General features: G+C 38.2%; 3 protein-coding genes and 1 long non-coding RNA gene across 5 annotated transcripts; 2 read left to right on the top strand and 2 right to left on the bottom strand.

Annotated features, from left to right (window-relative positions):
- Positions 1-2,368: 2,368 nt before the first annotated feature.
- LOC111452841 lies at positions 2,369-5,726 on the top strand. Its single transcript, XM_023093746.1, has 5 exons — positions 2,369-2,796; positions 3,577-3,671; positions 3,777-4,043; positions 4,930-5,071; positions 5,248-5,726. The coding sequence occupies exons 1-5, from the start codon at positions 2,675-2,677 to the stop codon at positions 5,528-5,530; spliced, it is 909 nt and encodes a 302-aa protein (XP_022949514.1). The 5' UTR covers positions 2,369-2,674; the 3' UTR covers positions 5,531-5,726.
- Positions 5,727-5,780: 54 nt separating this feature from the next.
- On the bottom strand, positions 5,781-7,827 carry LOC111452842. Of its 2 annotated transcripts, XR_002712168.1 has the most exons (3): positions 7,679-7,818; positions 7,270-7,306; positions 5,781-6,276 (listed from the first exon to the last, which is right to left on the bottom strand). It is a non-coding gene; the product is annotated as an uncharacterized LOC111452842 (long non-coding RNA). The 2 variants fall into 2 exon arrangements; XR_002712167.1 differs by lacking the exon at positions 5,781-6,276 and having other exon boundaries at positions 6,982-7,306; positions 7,679-7,827.
- On the top strand, positions 7,281-9,468 carry LOC111452840 (transcription factor PIF7-like). Its single transcript, XM_023093744.1, has 6 exons — positions 7,281-7,643; positions 7,825-8,314; positions 8,432-8,530; positions 8,624-8,689; positions 8,824-9,207; positions 9,292-9,468. Exons 1-6 carry the CDS (start codon positions 7,495-7,497, stop codon positions 9,403-9,405), a joined length of 1,302 nt encoding a protein of 433 aa, XP_022949512.1. The 5' UTR covers positions 7,281-7,494; the 3' UTR covers positions 9,406-9,468.
- A 4,021-nt stretch (positions 9,469-13,489) lies between these two features.
- LOC111452719 lies at positions 13,490-16,543 on the bottom strand. Its single transcript, XM_023093566.1, has 2 exons — positions 16,192-16,543; positions 13,490-15,671 (listed from the first exon to the last, which is right to left on the bottom strand). Exon 2 carries the CDS (start codon positions 15,641-15,643, stop codon positions 13,784-13,786), a length of 1,860 nt encoding a protein of 619 aa, XP_022949334.1. The 5' UTR covers positions 15,644-15,671; positions 16,192-16,543; the 3' UTR covers positions 13,490-13,783.
- Between the last annotated feature and the right edge of the window lie 115 nt (positions 16,544-16,658).

The following is a 16,658-nucleotide window of genomic DNA, read 5'->3' as shown; positions in this document are numbered from 1 at the left end:
TAAATAAGAAGCTTATCCAACTTTATTTATTATTATTATTTTTTTTTCGGTTAAGAAAATCTCTTATTCGCCAATCAGACAGCATGAGACTCGTGAGTATTACAACACAATCTTATGTCACGTAGATGTCTGTGTTATCTAACACCACTAGCATGTGACCTTTTTGTGTCATGGTCAATATTGAAAGTTGTAATGACATTATATTTACCAATGGGGCAAAACAAGAAGAGTTACTAGGAACCTAACAATATATAGTTGACGAGGAAGAGGAAGACGTTCAAATCGAGCCGTGTGTACGATGAGAGCTTTCAAGAACTCGAAAGGAAGTTGTTGACGGTACCAAAAATTTGATAGTACACAATGACGCATCTAAAAAAAGATTGGGTTGTGTACTCATGCTAGATGAAAAAAGTCATCGTGTATACATCATGACAATTGAAATATTATGAACCCAATTATTCAACACATGACTTGGAGTCAGCTGTCGTGATATTTACTCTAAAGATAAGACATTAACGAGAACCCTATTAATTTGACCAAAAATTATATTCAGCATTCTAAGATTAAACATATTCATATTAGACATCATTATATCGGAGTAAATATGATTTTTTTTTAATTTATTTAAGCTAAATCAAACATTTTATACCAGTTAAAAATCACAATTATAAAAATAATTCTATTCAAAATAATAAATAACTATACAAAAATATATATATATATATATTTACAGTGATTCAGTCAAATTCGACCTACCTCACTCACCATGCATCTCTTAGAAATTTGAATAAAAATCTTACCGACTCTTTCCACGAATCAGGACAAACTAGTTTTTCTACAAGTTTAATAGCAAACTCAATTATTTTCCCAACTCAAAACTAAACCGTTACATGGGTTAGAATTTTGAAACAAACCACACCTTTGAGTAGATTTATCATTAGAGTACTCATTGTTGGATGAAAGTGTCCAACATTGGTTAATTTAGGGAATGGTCGTGAGTTTATAATCTAAGAATACACTCTCGAGTGGTATGAGACCTTTTGGGGAAGCCTAAAGCAAAGCCATGAGAGCTTATGCTCAAAGTGGACAATATCATACCATTGTGGAGAGTCGTATTCGTCTAACATGGTATTAGAGTCATGCCCTAAACTTAGTTGTGCCAATAGATTGACAAATCCTCGAATGTCGAACAAAAAACTCCAAAAAGAAAAAGGGAGTCAAGCCTCCTCGAAGGCAATAAAAAATGACTAAGACTCCAAAGGAGTCAAGCCTCGATTAAGGGGAGGCGTACTTTGTTCGAGGGGAGGTGTTGGATGTGACAATATCATACTACTGTGGAGAGTCGTGTTCGTCTAACACTTATAATAATAAATATATCTCTCAAGAATTAAGATGAAAAAAATAAAATTGAAAGTTACGATAACATTCAGATTTTTGAAAATTTAAGGATTAAATAATTGATTACGAACAAGAGTAAAAGTAAGTAATAATAATATTATAACAATAATAATATAACTATATGTGTAACGGTTAAATTTGAAAAGCTTACTTTTTTATTTTATTTAAATAATAATAATAGTAATAACGACCAACGTTATAAGTTTAGATTTTTTAAAATAATAATAATAATAATAATAATAATAATAATAACAGCAATAATGCGAGAGCCATAATTATATATGTTATATTTTAATTTTCAAATATTCCAATTATAATATATATATATATATATATATATATATATATATCTTATTTTAAAAACAATCAAAACTTCACCTAATTCTTCCAATGTATTACCATTTGAATGGTTTATGACGACAGTTTAGCAATCCCGTCATCATGATGTCATCCTGTCATGTATTTTTTTTCTTGTTTTTTCGCGTGTTAAACCATATTTCAAGACAGTTTAAAGCACTAAAATTACTAAAATTATTAATAATTAAGAGAGTTTGTTATAATAAAAAATATTATTAATTAATTAATTTGAGATTAACAAAAAAAAAAAAAGTAAACAATAGAGTTTGCTAGATAACCTCTGATCATGAACTCATATAATCTACATTTATACCACTATGAGCGGGAATGATCAACGTTAAGTCCTACATTATAAGGACAGTAATGACCCAAATTTTGATTATGTGGATTTAACTTCTAATTTTTTTATATCGATAACATATATTTTAACCAATTAAGCAAATTCAAGTTAGATTTGAAAACATTTTTGGGCCCGAAGATCTTAAAAACTATACTTCACTTCATTCTTATGAATCAAAACACTTCAGCTTACTAGATTAGATCTCAATTTCCTTGGTGGAAAAGGGCACAATGGAATCCAAACTCTTGATGGGTAGCATGTGATTTAAGGACATGACCACCTTTCTTTGTTCTTGAATATTCTTGATATCATTCCCTCTGTAAGGAACAAGGAATAAGAGCAAGAGTGGCATTGTAAAGAGGATATTCTTGCCATCTTCAATGTCCTTTCCTTTTCCCAGAACTTGGCTGAACAGATTTTGAGGTTATCAAACAAAGAACTTCAAAAAGATGGCTTTTTGACAGATGGGTATCTCCAAAACACCCATTTACTTCATGATTAAGGCTTATTATCAAAGTAACCATTTGGGTTTGTGTGGGGAAGTTGATGAAGAAGAAGAACAACATGCCTTGCTTCTGAATGGAGTTGAGTGCAAAGAAAGAAGGCATTTCCTTTGCTTTCTTGCTTATAAACTTCAGAAACAACACTGTTCAGAAGATGATAAGCCAGAGATTTCAGGAGATGGGAACTAGTCAAAGAAGGTACATTTTTTCTCCTTATCCTCTTTCCCCACTTCCAACTTTTCATCTTGTTCATCATTTATGACTCGAAAAAATTTAAAAAGAAGAACAGAATGATGAGAAACATTGAACTAGAAAAGTGTCAAATCATATCTCTGAGTCAATAGAGGTCAAGAACAATCTTGCTTAATTAAAAGTGATAAGAATAAGAATAAAGAGTCATAGTGTAACGGTCTAAGCCGACTACTAGTAAATATTGTTCTCTTTTGGCTTTCCCTCAGGGTTTTAAAACACGTTTATTAGGGAGAGGTTTCCACACCTTTATAACGAATGATTCGTTTCCCTCTCCAACCGATATAAGATCTCACAATCCACCCTCTTTGGGGGCCAGCGTTCTCATTGACACACCACCTAGTATCTAGTTCTGATACCACTAATACCATGTGTTTTAAAACCTTAAGGGGAAGCCCATAAGGGAAAGTCCAAAGAGAATAATATCTACTAGTGATAAGCTTGGGTTGTAACAAATGATATAAGAACCAGACATTGGGCAATGTGCCAGCGAGAACGTTGGGCCCTCAAGGGGAGTGGATTGTGAGATCCCACATTGGTTAGAGAGAGGAACGAATCATTCTTTATAAAGGAGTGGAAACCTCTCCCCAACAGACGTGTTTTAAAACCTTGAGGAGAAGCTCGAAAGGGAAAGCGGTGGGCTTGAGGTATTACACATAGAGCTTAGCTTCTTCGATCCCTCTGTTTTTTTCAATACTGATAGTAATATGACTATTTACTGGTTTGTAGAGTGAGTTTTTCTGAACCAGGACAACATAAGAAAGATGCTTCCATCAAACCAAGAGATGGAATTCCACAGCCAAGAACAAGATCCTTCAAAGAGGGTACCGATGAAAATTGCAGCTATATCTTCCTAACCCTTTTCATCCATGTGGTTGTAGTGCAAGCAGAAGCTTTTAAAACTGACCTCCCCTCCCTCCATTTTCCAGATAAAAAGGAGTCCAAAGGGTTACAATGGCATTTTTCAAACCAAATGAAAGAAGATTATGATTCAAGGGACATAGAGTTTGCCACTGCAGTGGCATCAGCTGCATTTGCAATTCGCTCACACGAAGAAGCAGAGTTACAATACCAGATAAAGAAGAAGGAAAGCCAAGAAACCCCAATGACAAAGGTTAAAAGCAGAAAAGATGAGACGGCTGCATTAGCTTCAAGCATAACAAGGCGATTGTCTAACAAAGAAACGAGCAATCCTGGTAATTATAAATATTGTGCTTGGAAGCTTGTCAGTCAAATCCCACGTCGGTTGGAGAGGAGAACAAAACACTCCTTATAAGGGTGTGGAAAACTCTCCCTAATAGATGCGTTTTAAAAACCTTGAGGGGAAGCCCGAAAGGAAAAGCCCAAAGAGAACAATATCTGCTAGCGGTAGGCTTAGGCTGTTACAAATGGTATCAGAGTCAGACACCGAGTGGTGTGCCAACAAGGACGCTCGGCCCCCCAAGGGGAGTGGATTGTGAAATCCCACATCGGTTGAAGAGGAGAACGAAACACTCTTTATAAGGGTGTGGAACCTCTTCCTAGTAGATGCGTTTTAAAAATATTGAGGGGAAACTCGAAAAGGAAATCCCAAAGAGAACAATATCTGCTAGCGGTAGGCTTGAACTGTTACAAATGATATCAGAGCCAAACACCGACTAGTGTACCAGCGAGGACGCTCGGCCCCCTAAGGGAGGTGGATCGTGAAATCCCACATCGGTTGGAGAGGAGAACGAAACACTTCTTATAAGGGTGTGGAAACCTCTTCTTAGCAGACACGTTTTAAAAACCTTGAGCGAAAACCCAAATAAGACAATATTTGCTAGCGGTGGGTTTGGACTGCTACAAATGGTATCACAGCCAGACTCCGAGCGGTGTGTCAACGAGGACGCTCAGCCTCCCAAGGGGGGTGGATTGTAAAATTCCACATCGGTTGAAGTGGAAAACGAAACACTCCTACTAATGTGGAAACCTCTCCTAATAAACGTGTTTTAAAAACCTTGAAGGGAAGCCCAAAGAGAACAATATCGGCTAGTGGTAGACTTGGGCTATTACATTCTCATAACAACATGTCACAAAAAGTAATCATGTTCATTACACTAGGTCAATCTTCAATAAAGAAGCCAATGGGAAACGAAAAGAAGGACTCAGTGACGGGAATTCCTTTACCGCCACCGAGACGAAGCCTTGTACCAACCAAAGCAGATGTATGGGAGAGAAATAAGATGGAGAAGATCAGAAAAAGGTATAATCAACAATCCATCAGTATAATATTCTGTCAGCTGCTGCATCCCTCAATCCTCAGGAGTTGACATCAGTTGCAAGTTCTCATGTTAATGAGACAATTGCACTAAAAGATCTCTCATCTTAGTTCAGAAACTTGCTCATAGAGCTATTTTCTATGACACTCTCATATTTCAGGTATCAAAAGAGCAAATCTTCAGTCCTTGACTGGGAGAACGAGAAAAAGTTGCTTGCAAAACTTCATATGGAAAAGGAAAAGGCTGAACTGGAGCGCAAAAAGTCGGTGTTTTCGCGATATTACCAGGAAAAAATAGTACAAATTGATCGGATCGCGGGGGGAGCAAAGACGCAACTAGAAGAGAAAAGAAGAAAGGAAGAGAATAAAGCAAGAGATACAGCCAACAGAATCCGATCGACCGGAAGACTTCCAGTCACTTGCTTCTGCTTCCAGTGTCACTAAGAATGAGATTTCACCTTGTTAAGACAGAAGCATCAAATCATGACTCCTGTTTACTTACATTTCACTTAAACTAATTTCAGTCCAAAATCAATATCAAGTCATTGTAATCTTAGAACCACGGTCTCTGCGTAATACCGACTCAAAGGTTGTGTGCTTGAATCTTAAAGTTTAATAAGAAAAACCCTTGTTGTATCAAGCGTCTAAGCGAGAACGGGCACAAACCTTTTCTAAGTATTTACAGTCACATTTCAAAATCCTTCCACTGAAAATTAAACAGAATCAGAGAAGAACACATGGGGAGGTTTTCTAATGGATGAACAATCCTGTCTGTTAGGACAAAGAACCCATAATGTAAATTGTAACAGAGGGACCCAACTATAATGGACTTTGGACTACATTCTATGGCCTATCTATCAATCCAGAGAGTCATCTAGGCCAGCTTCAGTGAAATGGACATTAAACTATCATCAAAGCATGCCAAAATTCTGCTAAATTCTTAGCTACAGTCTATTAAACGACTCCAACTCATAAGCTCATCAAAATTCTTAGGCCAAAACTCAAGTTAACAGAAGATATTTGCTGGGTTCATTTGTGCTTTTAAGCGATGCTTCGCTTATAAATATAGAATGCATGTTCCTATGGTTTTGAAAATTCATCAACAGCTCTAAATGCATTAATGCCTTCAGTGACATCACATGTTTGTACCCATATCATAACTTCCGCTGTTGGATGATATCAGTGCAGATCTAGCCAATAGGAAAAGGAAAACTCAAGAGAAAAAATGACGACAACGACAACTTCTAATATAAGTTGGGAGAGAACAGAGCCTGTGGTGCCAAGTTCAGACCCTGCCTTCAGTCTATTTATTCACCTAACTTCATTAATGTGTCCCAACCAAATCAATAAAAGCATAGGGTGTAGAATCATTTAACATAAAAATCCTTTATCCAGAAACCATTCTACAAATATATACGAACAAAAGTCAGGAATACACAAGAGAATAGAATGATAGTAGTCCTTCCTTTTAAGAGGGTACGTTGCAGAAGGAATCATAAAGAAACTTCATTGCCAAATTCAATTGATCCAAATGAATGAGTTTGAAAAATGATTGAATGATATCTGTTTCTTTTGTAATTTGCTATCAGTTTTTACTCTTCTGAACAGTATAAACAGAGAACATAATGATTGCAAATGAAAAGGACAAGTTTTGGTTGAAGGCTTTCATTTCCCTTGAGTCTAGATGAATGGGATGTAATTGAATATATGATGTGATGCAAATACTGGCATGTTCTTGAGGGTTTCTTTCTACAAAGAAAAAGAAGAGCTTAAATTTTGACATAAATATGGTCCCTTTATTGATAAAGTCTACGGTTCCATTGAATATGGGGAGTTGATAAATCAAATAGGCTCTGGACCCTTATGAGAAACTTGCATGGCTACCATTGGATAAGTACAAAACTGACAATTGTATTATTAAATATATAATGTGGACATGATTTGAAGGTGAGTTTGTACGATTCTTACTATTGTGATAATGATTTGAAGTAAATTGCTATGCTATTCACTCTACCTTCATACTTCAGCTGTTCATCTTCTCTCAGTTTGTGGTATATAATTCCTTCTTTTCTCCCTAAAACTTACTTTGAATAGCTATTTCTTACAAAAATAGTGAAGTTGAGTAATGGGTAATGAAGGAAAAAGGGTAAGATTTCACAAAATCAAAGAGAAAGAAACTTTACCTCAACTCAGCGATGAACCATCCCAGGGTTTTGTTAGCTGCCACAAATGAAGAAGTTATTGTAAAATCTCAAGTTCACTGGCTATCATTGACACCAGAAAGGGACCAGAGTGACAAGGATATAACAGAGTGTCCAAAGTTGAACCAAAATCTGCTGTTCCATTTGTTTATGTGTTGATTGAGGTGGAGAGAGAGAGAGAGAGAGAGAGCAAAAGAAAGAGGCTACATGAGCCATTGTGTAGTTCCAAAATGGAATATGAGCCACGAAAGACAAGAGCAAGTCGAAGAAGAGGAAGGAAAGAGATCCTTTCACGTGCCTGCCCAGAAGAATCCCCACAGTACCACTAACCCTCTTGTCCCCTTCTACAAGCAAATGTAAATATCTTTTTGTTTTCTACAAATTTCAATACCTTCATGGAAAGCTCTGAACAATTTCTGATGCAGAATGCGGCAGGAAACAGAAATCATCAAGTTTTCTCTTGTTGATTGTTAAATTATTTGATCCACAAAGATTTGAAGGTTGGATTTCTTTTTTGGTATTATCTGATTTGTTCAGGGCAAAGCATGGAGTAACAGAACTAACCTGGCAAAATGGGCAACTCGCTCTACATGGGGTTGATGGGATGCACCCAACAGGCCTCCCAAAGCCCACATGGAGCCGAGCCAATGAAACTTTGGAGTCCGTAGTCAATCAAGCCAATCTCCAAACCCAAGGCCCAAACTTGATCCATCAAGGCGAGCCACTAGTCCATACAGGCCGTACCCTCACACCCACTGGCGCCAATGGCAAATGGGTTGAGAGAGGCAACCAAGAACCGCCGGCGAGAAAAAAAACACGGTCGACCTCCGATTATGCTGGAAAAAATGTCAGCACAAGCAACAACAACACTATGCAAGTGGACCTTGGCGACCACAGTGTGTGTGGTAGTGCGAGTGCAGCGTTTTGTAGGGATAATGACACTACTTTGATGACATGGGCTTCCTTCGATTCTCGAAGCATGAAAACCAAATCCATCGATGAAGATTCTGCTTGCCATGTTGAATCGGTAACGTTTGATTTTGTTGTTCAGTTGATTTAGAATCTGTAGAATTGAAAGTGGAGAATCCCATGAAAGAATTTGATCCAAATTTTGATTAACAAAAACTGATTTCACTTGTTCAAGGAAAATCAAGAGGAAGAACAAGATGTAAAGCGTGGAGCAAGCCGCTCTCATTCAGCTAGACGAAGTCGAGCAGCTGCTATACATAATCAATCCGAACGAGTAACCCTTTGATCTCTGAACATTGTTTGTTATAGAAACGATACAACACTAATGATTATGGTATCAAATCTATGCTTTATATTATTTGCACAGAGGCGAAGAGATAGGATTAATGAGAAGATGAAAGCCCTGCAAAAGTTGGTTCCAAATGCAAGCAAGGTAAAAAAATGAGTATCTTTTTATTGATAATCATTGGTATAGGACTCAAGAATCTCAATGATATTTGGATTTTGAATGTTTGCAATGAATTTAAGCTAATGTTGGATGTATGATATGACAATCGATTAAGGCAGACTGATAAAGCTTCAATGCTGGATGAGGTGATTGAATACTTGAAGCAACTTCAAGCACAAGTTCAGTTTATGAGTGTGAGGAGTATGCAACAGATGATGATGCCTATAGGAATGCAGCAACAACTTCAAATGTCGCTGCTAGCACGAATGGGCATGGGGGTCGGTCTAGGCATGGGAATGGGGATGCTCGACATGAGCGGCATGGCACGTCCAGCTCCGCAGTCGCTTCCTCCTCTCATCCATCCTAATTCAGTTCCCGCTACGCCTCCCGCGTTCGTTCCGCCCCATTTCTTGATGCCCCCTGCAATTCCAAGGCAGGATCCAACACAACCAAAGCCTGCCTCCAATGACTCTGTTGATCCATTTTGTGCGTTTCTAGCACAAGTATGAGACATTATCCCTTCCTGTTCTTCATGTTCTTCATGTTCTTTTGTTAATAGACATGTGATGATCTGGTTTTTGGTGCAGACAATGAATATGGATATCTACAACAAAATGGCAGCTTTCTATCGCCAACAAGTTAATCAGACAACAAATGCAACGAGCAGCCCAACACAGTCGAACAACGTGCAAGGAAATTAATGCTTTATTGGATAAGCACAGTAGCACTCAACATTATTTACTTCATAAGTTCTATGTTTAGTTGAAAAGGACTGCACTTCCAAAATATCTGTATTTCAAGCTTAGTGAGTAATTATTTGTATTGAATTATGTACAAACATGATTCTGCATTGCATACTAAATTTCTGGTGAAAAATTCTTGTTTGAAATAAAAACAGGAGTGATGACAAGATTTATGCTTTTCTTTTCATTACGATAAATGGGTCGTTCTTGATTCCTCAATCTTCCAATAAATTTAGTGATTATTTCAAGAGACTATCTCTCATCATATCAAGTGTGGGGAAACAGAGATATCTTAACCGTGAGTTCCAATAATTTTGGATTGTGAGTAATCTCAAAGGTAGATTTTAGAGGGACGGGGATGAACAAACTTCAAGTGTTCGTATTGTCGAATTGACTCATAACCTAGGATAAACAAACAAGGATTTGGCTTCATAACTTGATATTACAAAACAAAGATGTAGCTCAATTAAAGAACAAGAGTGGCAATTTGTTTACTAATGAGAGAAAGAAATGAAACAAAGAATTGTGCTTGTTTTTGTCTGTTTCTTCTGATGGAAGGCAAACAGGTCCATTCCATTCATATTGTTGCACCAATCTCAATCCAAATGAATATGATTGGTTTTGAGTTGTCCCCTCCATTAAATGCTTCATTTTCTGTACAAGTCATAGGAATGAATAAACTTAAACTACAACAGTTGGAAGTGCATTAAATTCTTTGTATTGACCCATAAGAGATTGTGAGTAATTTAGAAGAACATATTGTATGAACAAGCCATGGGTATCTTTAAGACCTTAAAGGACCATAAAAAAGAGGCCCCTTTTGGATATGGTAATGTGAAACTAATATCATGAGGATCACAGTGAAAGGAGATTGATGGGTGTATTGGTATCAAGTTTATGAAAATCTGGACCATTTTTTTTTTTCTTTTTCTTTCTGTGGACTAGTTTTGCCTCTGCTTACAGGCTGGATGGAAGATCGTGGATTGGATATAGAATCTCGATCGGGCATCCTCGTTTGATAACCATCTTGTTTGTTTTCATCTTTTTCGAAGAAACATTTGAATTCAGAGCTAATTCTTTGGACACAAAATGTAATAGCATAAGCCCACCGTTAACAAATATTGTTTGTTTTGGCTCATTATGTATCGTCGAACGCGTCAGTTAGGGAGAGGTTCTACACGTTCTACACTCTTATAGTGGGATCTCACATTCCACCCTCCTTGGTGGCTCAGTGTTCTTGCTGGTGCACTGTCCGGTGCCTGGCTCTAATACCATTTGTTAACAGATATTGTCCATTTTGGCCTATTACGTATTGTCGTCAGTCTCACGATTTTAAAATGCATAAGTTAGGGAGAGGTTCCCCGCTCTTATAGTGGGATCTCACAATCCACCCTCCTTGGGGGGCCAGCGTCCTTGCTGGTACACCGCCCGGTATCTAGCTCTGATACCATTTTGTAACAGCCCAAGTCTACTGTTAACCTATATTGTCTATTTTTGGCTCGTTAAGTATGCTGTCAGCCTCACGGTTTTAAAACAGTCAGTAGGGAGAGGTTCCACACTCTTATAGTGGGATCTCACAATCCACCCTCCTTGGTGGCCCAACGACCTTGCAGGTACACCGTCCAATGCCTGTCTCTGATACCATTTATTAACAAATATTGTTCGTTTTGACCCGTTACGTATTGTTGTCAGCCTCACGGTTTTAAAACGCGTCAGTTAGGGAGAGGTTCCCCGCTCTTACAGTGGGATCTCACAATCCACCCTCCTCAGGGGCCAGCGTTCTTGCTGGCACACACGCCTAGTGTCTAACTCTGATACCATTTGTAACCGCCCAAGTTCACTGTTAACATATGTTGTTTGTTTTGGCTCGTTACCTATCGTCGACAGCCTCACGACTTTAAAATGGATTAGTTAGGAAGAGGTTCCACACACTTAGAGTGGGATCTCACACAAAAGCCAGCTTTTAAGGATGACTGCTTGAGTGCCCGGAATAGATAGAGCATACCGTGAAAGGAAAGTCATAGGATATTAAATCTTAAGGAGACGATGACGAAGACTTTGAACTCGCCTCGGTTTGTTATTTTTGTTTAGCTGCAAACTTGGTACAAAATAAATCCAAGCCTGGATTGAGGGAAGGATCATTTTGAGGGTATGATGAAGGCAGTGGTAGGGCATATGGGTTGGAATAATCCACAATCCATCATGTCATGTAATAAATATTAGATGAAGACAGGGGAAGGTTCAAGAATTGAGAAGGCACCTTCAGATTCATCTATTCTATCAGCATTCTTCAGTTAGGACCATATTGACTTCCCCTCTCCAACATTTCTCTCTTAAAACCTAATGAACTTACGGGCGATAAAGTCACAACCATCTAATCTAAGGGCGCGTTTACTGTGGGTTCTACGTCATTACGATTAATTCTGTTTGATTTTCAAAGTACTTCAAGATCTATAAATAACGTGTTTATATCGTAAGAGATTCAATGAAATGTTAGAGTTATTAGGTGTTAAATACGAATTTCAGATCTTAGTTCAAATCCTAGGTGTGTGTCCTTACACGTAGCATTAGAATGGAACATCTCCAAGTAGGATGTGGTTTTGGGATAAATAAGGTAAAAGTCGATGGACATGTGACACCGAGTAAATGAGAGGTACATGAATGGATCGAGAGTGACCCACCCTAAGGAGATGATGGTTAAGAAATGCTTTTACTCTCTATACCAAGAAAGTGCACGTTTCTTTCGATGGCTCAATCATAAGAATTCTAAAGTTAGGCATACTTAGTGTCACAATCACACTTTTGCTGTAGCGGGACAGCGATTGTGTGGTACTTGTTCTAACCCAGCGAACAAGTCAGCCATGAGAAGTTCAAACGTTGTGGACAACGTCAGTGTTTGCTCGAGCCTCAAGTCACGTTTACGAGAAATGTTTTAGAAAATGTGAGTAATGAGAGATTTTTGAAAGAGGGTTTGAAAGCAAGGTTGAAATAAAGTTTGAAAGTTGTTATATGGCTATAAGCAAAGAAAAACATCACAACTTAAATATCATATTAACTCGAATAAGAAGAATTGACAACTAGACACATCCACATCTGGCTATAGTATATTTTGGGGCATTTTAGCACTGACGGATGGGTCATACACCCTCGTATTGACACAACATGAAATAGTAAAAACCTAAGATGAAAGCATGAAAAACGAGTTTGAAACCGGTATATGGCCATGGACAACACGTCCTGAACAAGCATGACTGAGATATCTGACATCCAGCTATAGACAACACGTTTTGGAGAAGCATAACCGTGACATTTAGCTTGAAGCAATAATTTAATATCAGATGACTTCGAGTAATTTTTAGCAAGTAGGTGAGTGAGGACAGAACATGTTAAAAGAACTCATATTAGTTTGTAGAAATAATCTTCACCCTTAGAATTAATCTAAAACAAGTAAAATAAGTAACATTGTCATATTGCATAAGATGCAGAGAAATATTGAGGCATAAAGTGCCGAATCTAGAATCCAAATCCGGGGCATTCATTTGATATGATGCAATAATAATGACACTTTCAGCCTGGATCAAAGTATTTGATCCATGGCAAAAAATCACATTTGCAACACGGTAAACGACTACAAGTTTACGAACCCTTTACGTAAATCGTGACTGATTAGCATTCAAATTTCAAGTGTACATAAACAGCCCTAATGAGATTCTGAATATAACTCTAAGTATGAAGCTTAAATCTGATATGATTGAAGCAAGCCTGGGTGACTCTCTGAACAAGGAGAAAGGACAACGGCAGCCTTATCAAAATATGGGGCAGTCCTTGTGAATGTAAGAGCATGTAGAAGAATACATGAGTGTGTTGTGCTAAAGCATGCTCCATGACAATGATTTATGACCACTGCCTTAATGAAGCCAAGCGAGAACAATGAAAAGGACAGCAGAAAGAAAGAAGAACACAAGAACTCAAGATCATAGAAACAGCATACAGCACACACAACACTCAGGCTGGTAAAACAGGCATGAAAGAAAGAAGGAGGTTGTAAAAGATCAGAGCTTACTTCAGGGCGAAAAGAACAGCACAAGCCTGCATTTCCTTGGATTACAAATACTCTAATGAACATATGAAACAGAACATTTAGGTTGTTCTTCAACAAGCAAAAAACCTCACCTTCTCCACATAAAGCCTTATATTGAAATAACTCAACCTTCTCCACATAGGTCTTAGCATTTCGATCAAAGCTTTTTACTTTACTCTCATGTCACATTTCAAGCTATATATATACTTATAGTACCTTTTCCAGATTGTAATATAGATCGAAAATTATAGTATATCAGCCAACAACTGTCGCTGCGGGTTTGGCGTCCTGAAGAGATATCACGGTTTCAAAGGCGCCAACCAATGCCTTGACCTTACTCTTCCTAGTCTTTGCAAGCTTGGTTGCTGTCTCTTCAATGACATTATTAAACAGCTTTTGGATTTCTATTTTTTCGTTTGAATCCTGATGTTTAAGGACAATTCTCTCAGATTTTTGTCTACTAGAAACCAATTTACCATCAACTGTTTCCTGCCTCCTAAAGCTTTTCTTTCTTTTGAATTCCTGATCTTGCTGTCTCAAAGAACTATTCTCAGCTTCGTTCACTTCATCGCCATTTTGATTCGCCTCTTTACGCTGAATGATTCTCTTTCTTGAATCACTTTTAGGACTTTGAGTCTCGCTGAGTGACCGTACACGCTTGAATATAAGCCTCCTTGGGGTAATGGGTTCAGCTTGAAGTTCTACCATCCTCCCCTTCCTAAAATGCAGCTTTCTAGATTGGCAATCTCCATTTTCTGAATCAGTTAGAGTCTTCCTTCGGGCCTTAATCTTGTGTTCCACCTTGGACTTCTCGCTATGGACGGGCTCAGATGAGCATCTAGAAGATGATGGCGATGAAGGAGCTGATCGAGTCTCAGACCTTTGAATCATATCAAATCTCTTAGGTCTCAGACCTTTGAATCCCTTGAATACTGTTGGAGATGTAGACAAACTTTTAGAACTCGTTCCAGTTCTAGTACGTCTCGTGTTCTTTTCCACCAACAAATGTGGTGTTATAATGGTCCCATCTGCCTCTTGTTCATGCTTAAAGCTGTTGTCTGTTGAAGATGAAGATTGTGAATGAGACAACTCAGCGAAATGAACACTATTTTGAGCTGGTCCCTCTGTTTCTTTCTTGGTAGATGGTTCAATCATGTATAAAGTTTTCTCCTCAACCTCACTGTTAGATGGATCAAGTTTAATCTTTTTTAGACGACTTTGGTTCTTCAAGCTACGCCTCCCAATGATTTTCTTGTCGACAATAGCAACTCGCTTCACACGATTTCTTGGCGTCCAAGAAACGGCATGTGGCACCAATGCCTTCCTATCTCCCACTGTGGAGATCTTTATCTCTTGGCATCTACTTGTGCTATCTGTAGAACTGCTTGAACTTCCATATCCATCTTGTTTCTTGCTTCTTCGAACTTCTTTGTTTCTATTGGTTCGTGAACTACATTGTCCTGCAGAAGACGACGCCTTTGATAGCGACAAATTAAGCTTTGTCCGACTGTATTGCACCGCCGAAGCCTCCACTTCCTTGATGGGAGGCAAACGCTTTTTTGGAGATGGATTAATAATCTCTGGGGAAGATATTACATCTTCCTTCAAGTCAGTAATATTGATGCCATCATAATCTTTGGAGAACTTTGGACTAACTGTATCATTGTTCGGTTTTGCCAACGAAACTCTAATCCGCCTCAAATCCCGAACATCACGTCCAACTGATTTACCTTTTCTCAAGACTGCACTTGCAGGATTCCTTTCAATAGGATGTTTCGTACCATATTTGCAAAAATCATGGCAGGAGCCCGTGCGCGGTGAGAGATAGCGAGGGAAGATCCTTCTGAACTTTGGGGTATTAATGTTCACAATCACTCCTACATTGCAACTTTCAGGCTCATTTACCTCCATAGTGGTAGGGATGTCAAATTTCTCATCTTGGCTACCTTCATCTGCACTTGCCTCCAAAGCAAGAGATATATCAGTGCTTCCCTCAATGATAGCATTAGGCTCATTTACCTCCATAGTGGTAGGGATATCAAAGCTCTCATGTTGTCTACCTTCGTCCCCGCTTACCTCGACAACAAGAAGTACATCGGTGTTCTCCCCCGCCATTAAACGAAAACAATTGTTGAACAGAACCCTGCACCAGATTAAAGTTTCTCAGACACAGAATATAATGATTGCTGGATTGAATATTGAAGAATGTTTAAGCATTTTGATTTCCAACAAACGCTGATTAACAACAAGAGAGAGCTAAAAACAACCCAAACAAACAATCACAATCACGATCTATCATACCTGGAGTGTTATATGATTTTAATCTTAACTACGAGAAAGAGCAACAAAACGATGCAAAGAAACAATCACAACCATGAACAGATCGTGCCTAAACTGTTGAATGATTTCATTTTCATAGCAAGATGAAAATGGCAAACAAACGAATCACAGGCATGATCGTAGAATCGCTATGATGCAGCATAATTTGTTATTGAGTACAAGAGAGATCAAAGTATCGAGACAAACAAACAATCAATCAAAATCATGATCGTAACAAAGAAACCCAAAAAAAAAAAAAAAAACATGCGGTATAAAATGTTCATCTATCCGAACACGATCGAACAACTAATCGAACAACTAATCGAACAACTAATCGAAGTTACCTGATGGTGAAAGCTGCGAGGAAGAAGAAGAAGAAAGAAGCAAGGAAATCAAAAAGACCCGCGAAGGGTCCTTCTGATTTTCTTGCTGCAGAAAGTTAGGGGAAACAATCGGGGTTGTGAAGGAGGGAGATGAAGGTTATAAGAGGCCGCGTTTGTTGCAGCAGAACAATCTCCGTCGCCCAATTTAGAGTATATGTTATAACCAATCGGGCATACCGGGAATTGGGAAGCCAGGGCCCCAACCCATTGAAATTAAACCAAACCACCCTCCTCTTGTTCAATTCCCCAATCATCTTCACAAACCGTTTCTTCCCAACAAATGGCTTAATGGGTTCGCTAATTGCATGCCATTATTGATCAACAGAAATATTATACAAAGACGTGATCTCGGAGGAGCGAGGACACTGGGACAGGACTTATCATCGTGCTCTTAAGTTTTTTTTTTTTTTTTTTTTAAATAAATATTT

Source organism: Cucurbita moschata, unplaced genomic scaffold, assembly GCF_002738365.1.
Source record: "Cucurbita moschata cultivar Rifu unplaced genomic scaffold, Cmos_1.0 Cmo_Scf00014, whole genome shotgun sequence".
NCBI lineage: Eukaryota > Viridiplantae > Streptophyta > Magnoliopsida > Cucurbitales > Cucurbitaceae > Cucurbita > Cucurbita moschata.
This window is presented reverse-complemented; position numbering and strand designations above follow the sequence as displayed.

Coding starts and splice junctions, on each gene's coding strand:
- LOC111452840 (XM_023093744.1), top strand. CDS start 7,495: ATGAGCCATTGTGTAGTTCCAAAATGGAATATGAGCCACGAAAGACAA. Junction 8,531..8,623: donor TACATAATCAATCCGAACGA/GTAACCCTTTGA, acceptor TTATTTGCACAG/AGGCGAAGAGATAGGATTAA. Junction 8,690..8,823: donor TGGTTCCAAATGCAAGCAAG/GTAAAAAAATGA, acceptor CGATTAAGGCAG/ACTGATAAAGCTTCAATGCT.
- LOC111452841 (XM_023093746.1), top strand. CDS start 2,675: ATGGAGTTGAGTGCAAAGAAAGAAGGCATTTCCTTTGCTTTCTTGCTT. Junction 2,797..3,576: donor ATGGGAACTAGTCAAAGAAG/GTACATTTTTTC, acceptor ACTGGTTTGTAG/AGTGAGTTTTTCTGAACCAG. Junction 5,072..5,247: donor ATGGAGAAGATCAGAAAAAG/GTATAATCAACA, acceptor CTCATATTTCAG/GTATCAAAAGAGCAAATCTT.
- LOC111452719 (XM_023093566.1), bottom strand. CDS start 15,643: ATGGCGGGGGAGAACACCGATGTACTTCTTGTTGTCGAGGTAAGCGGG.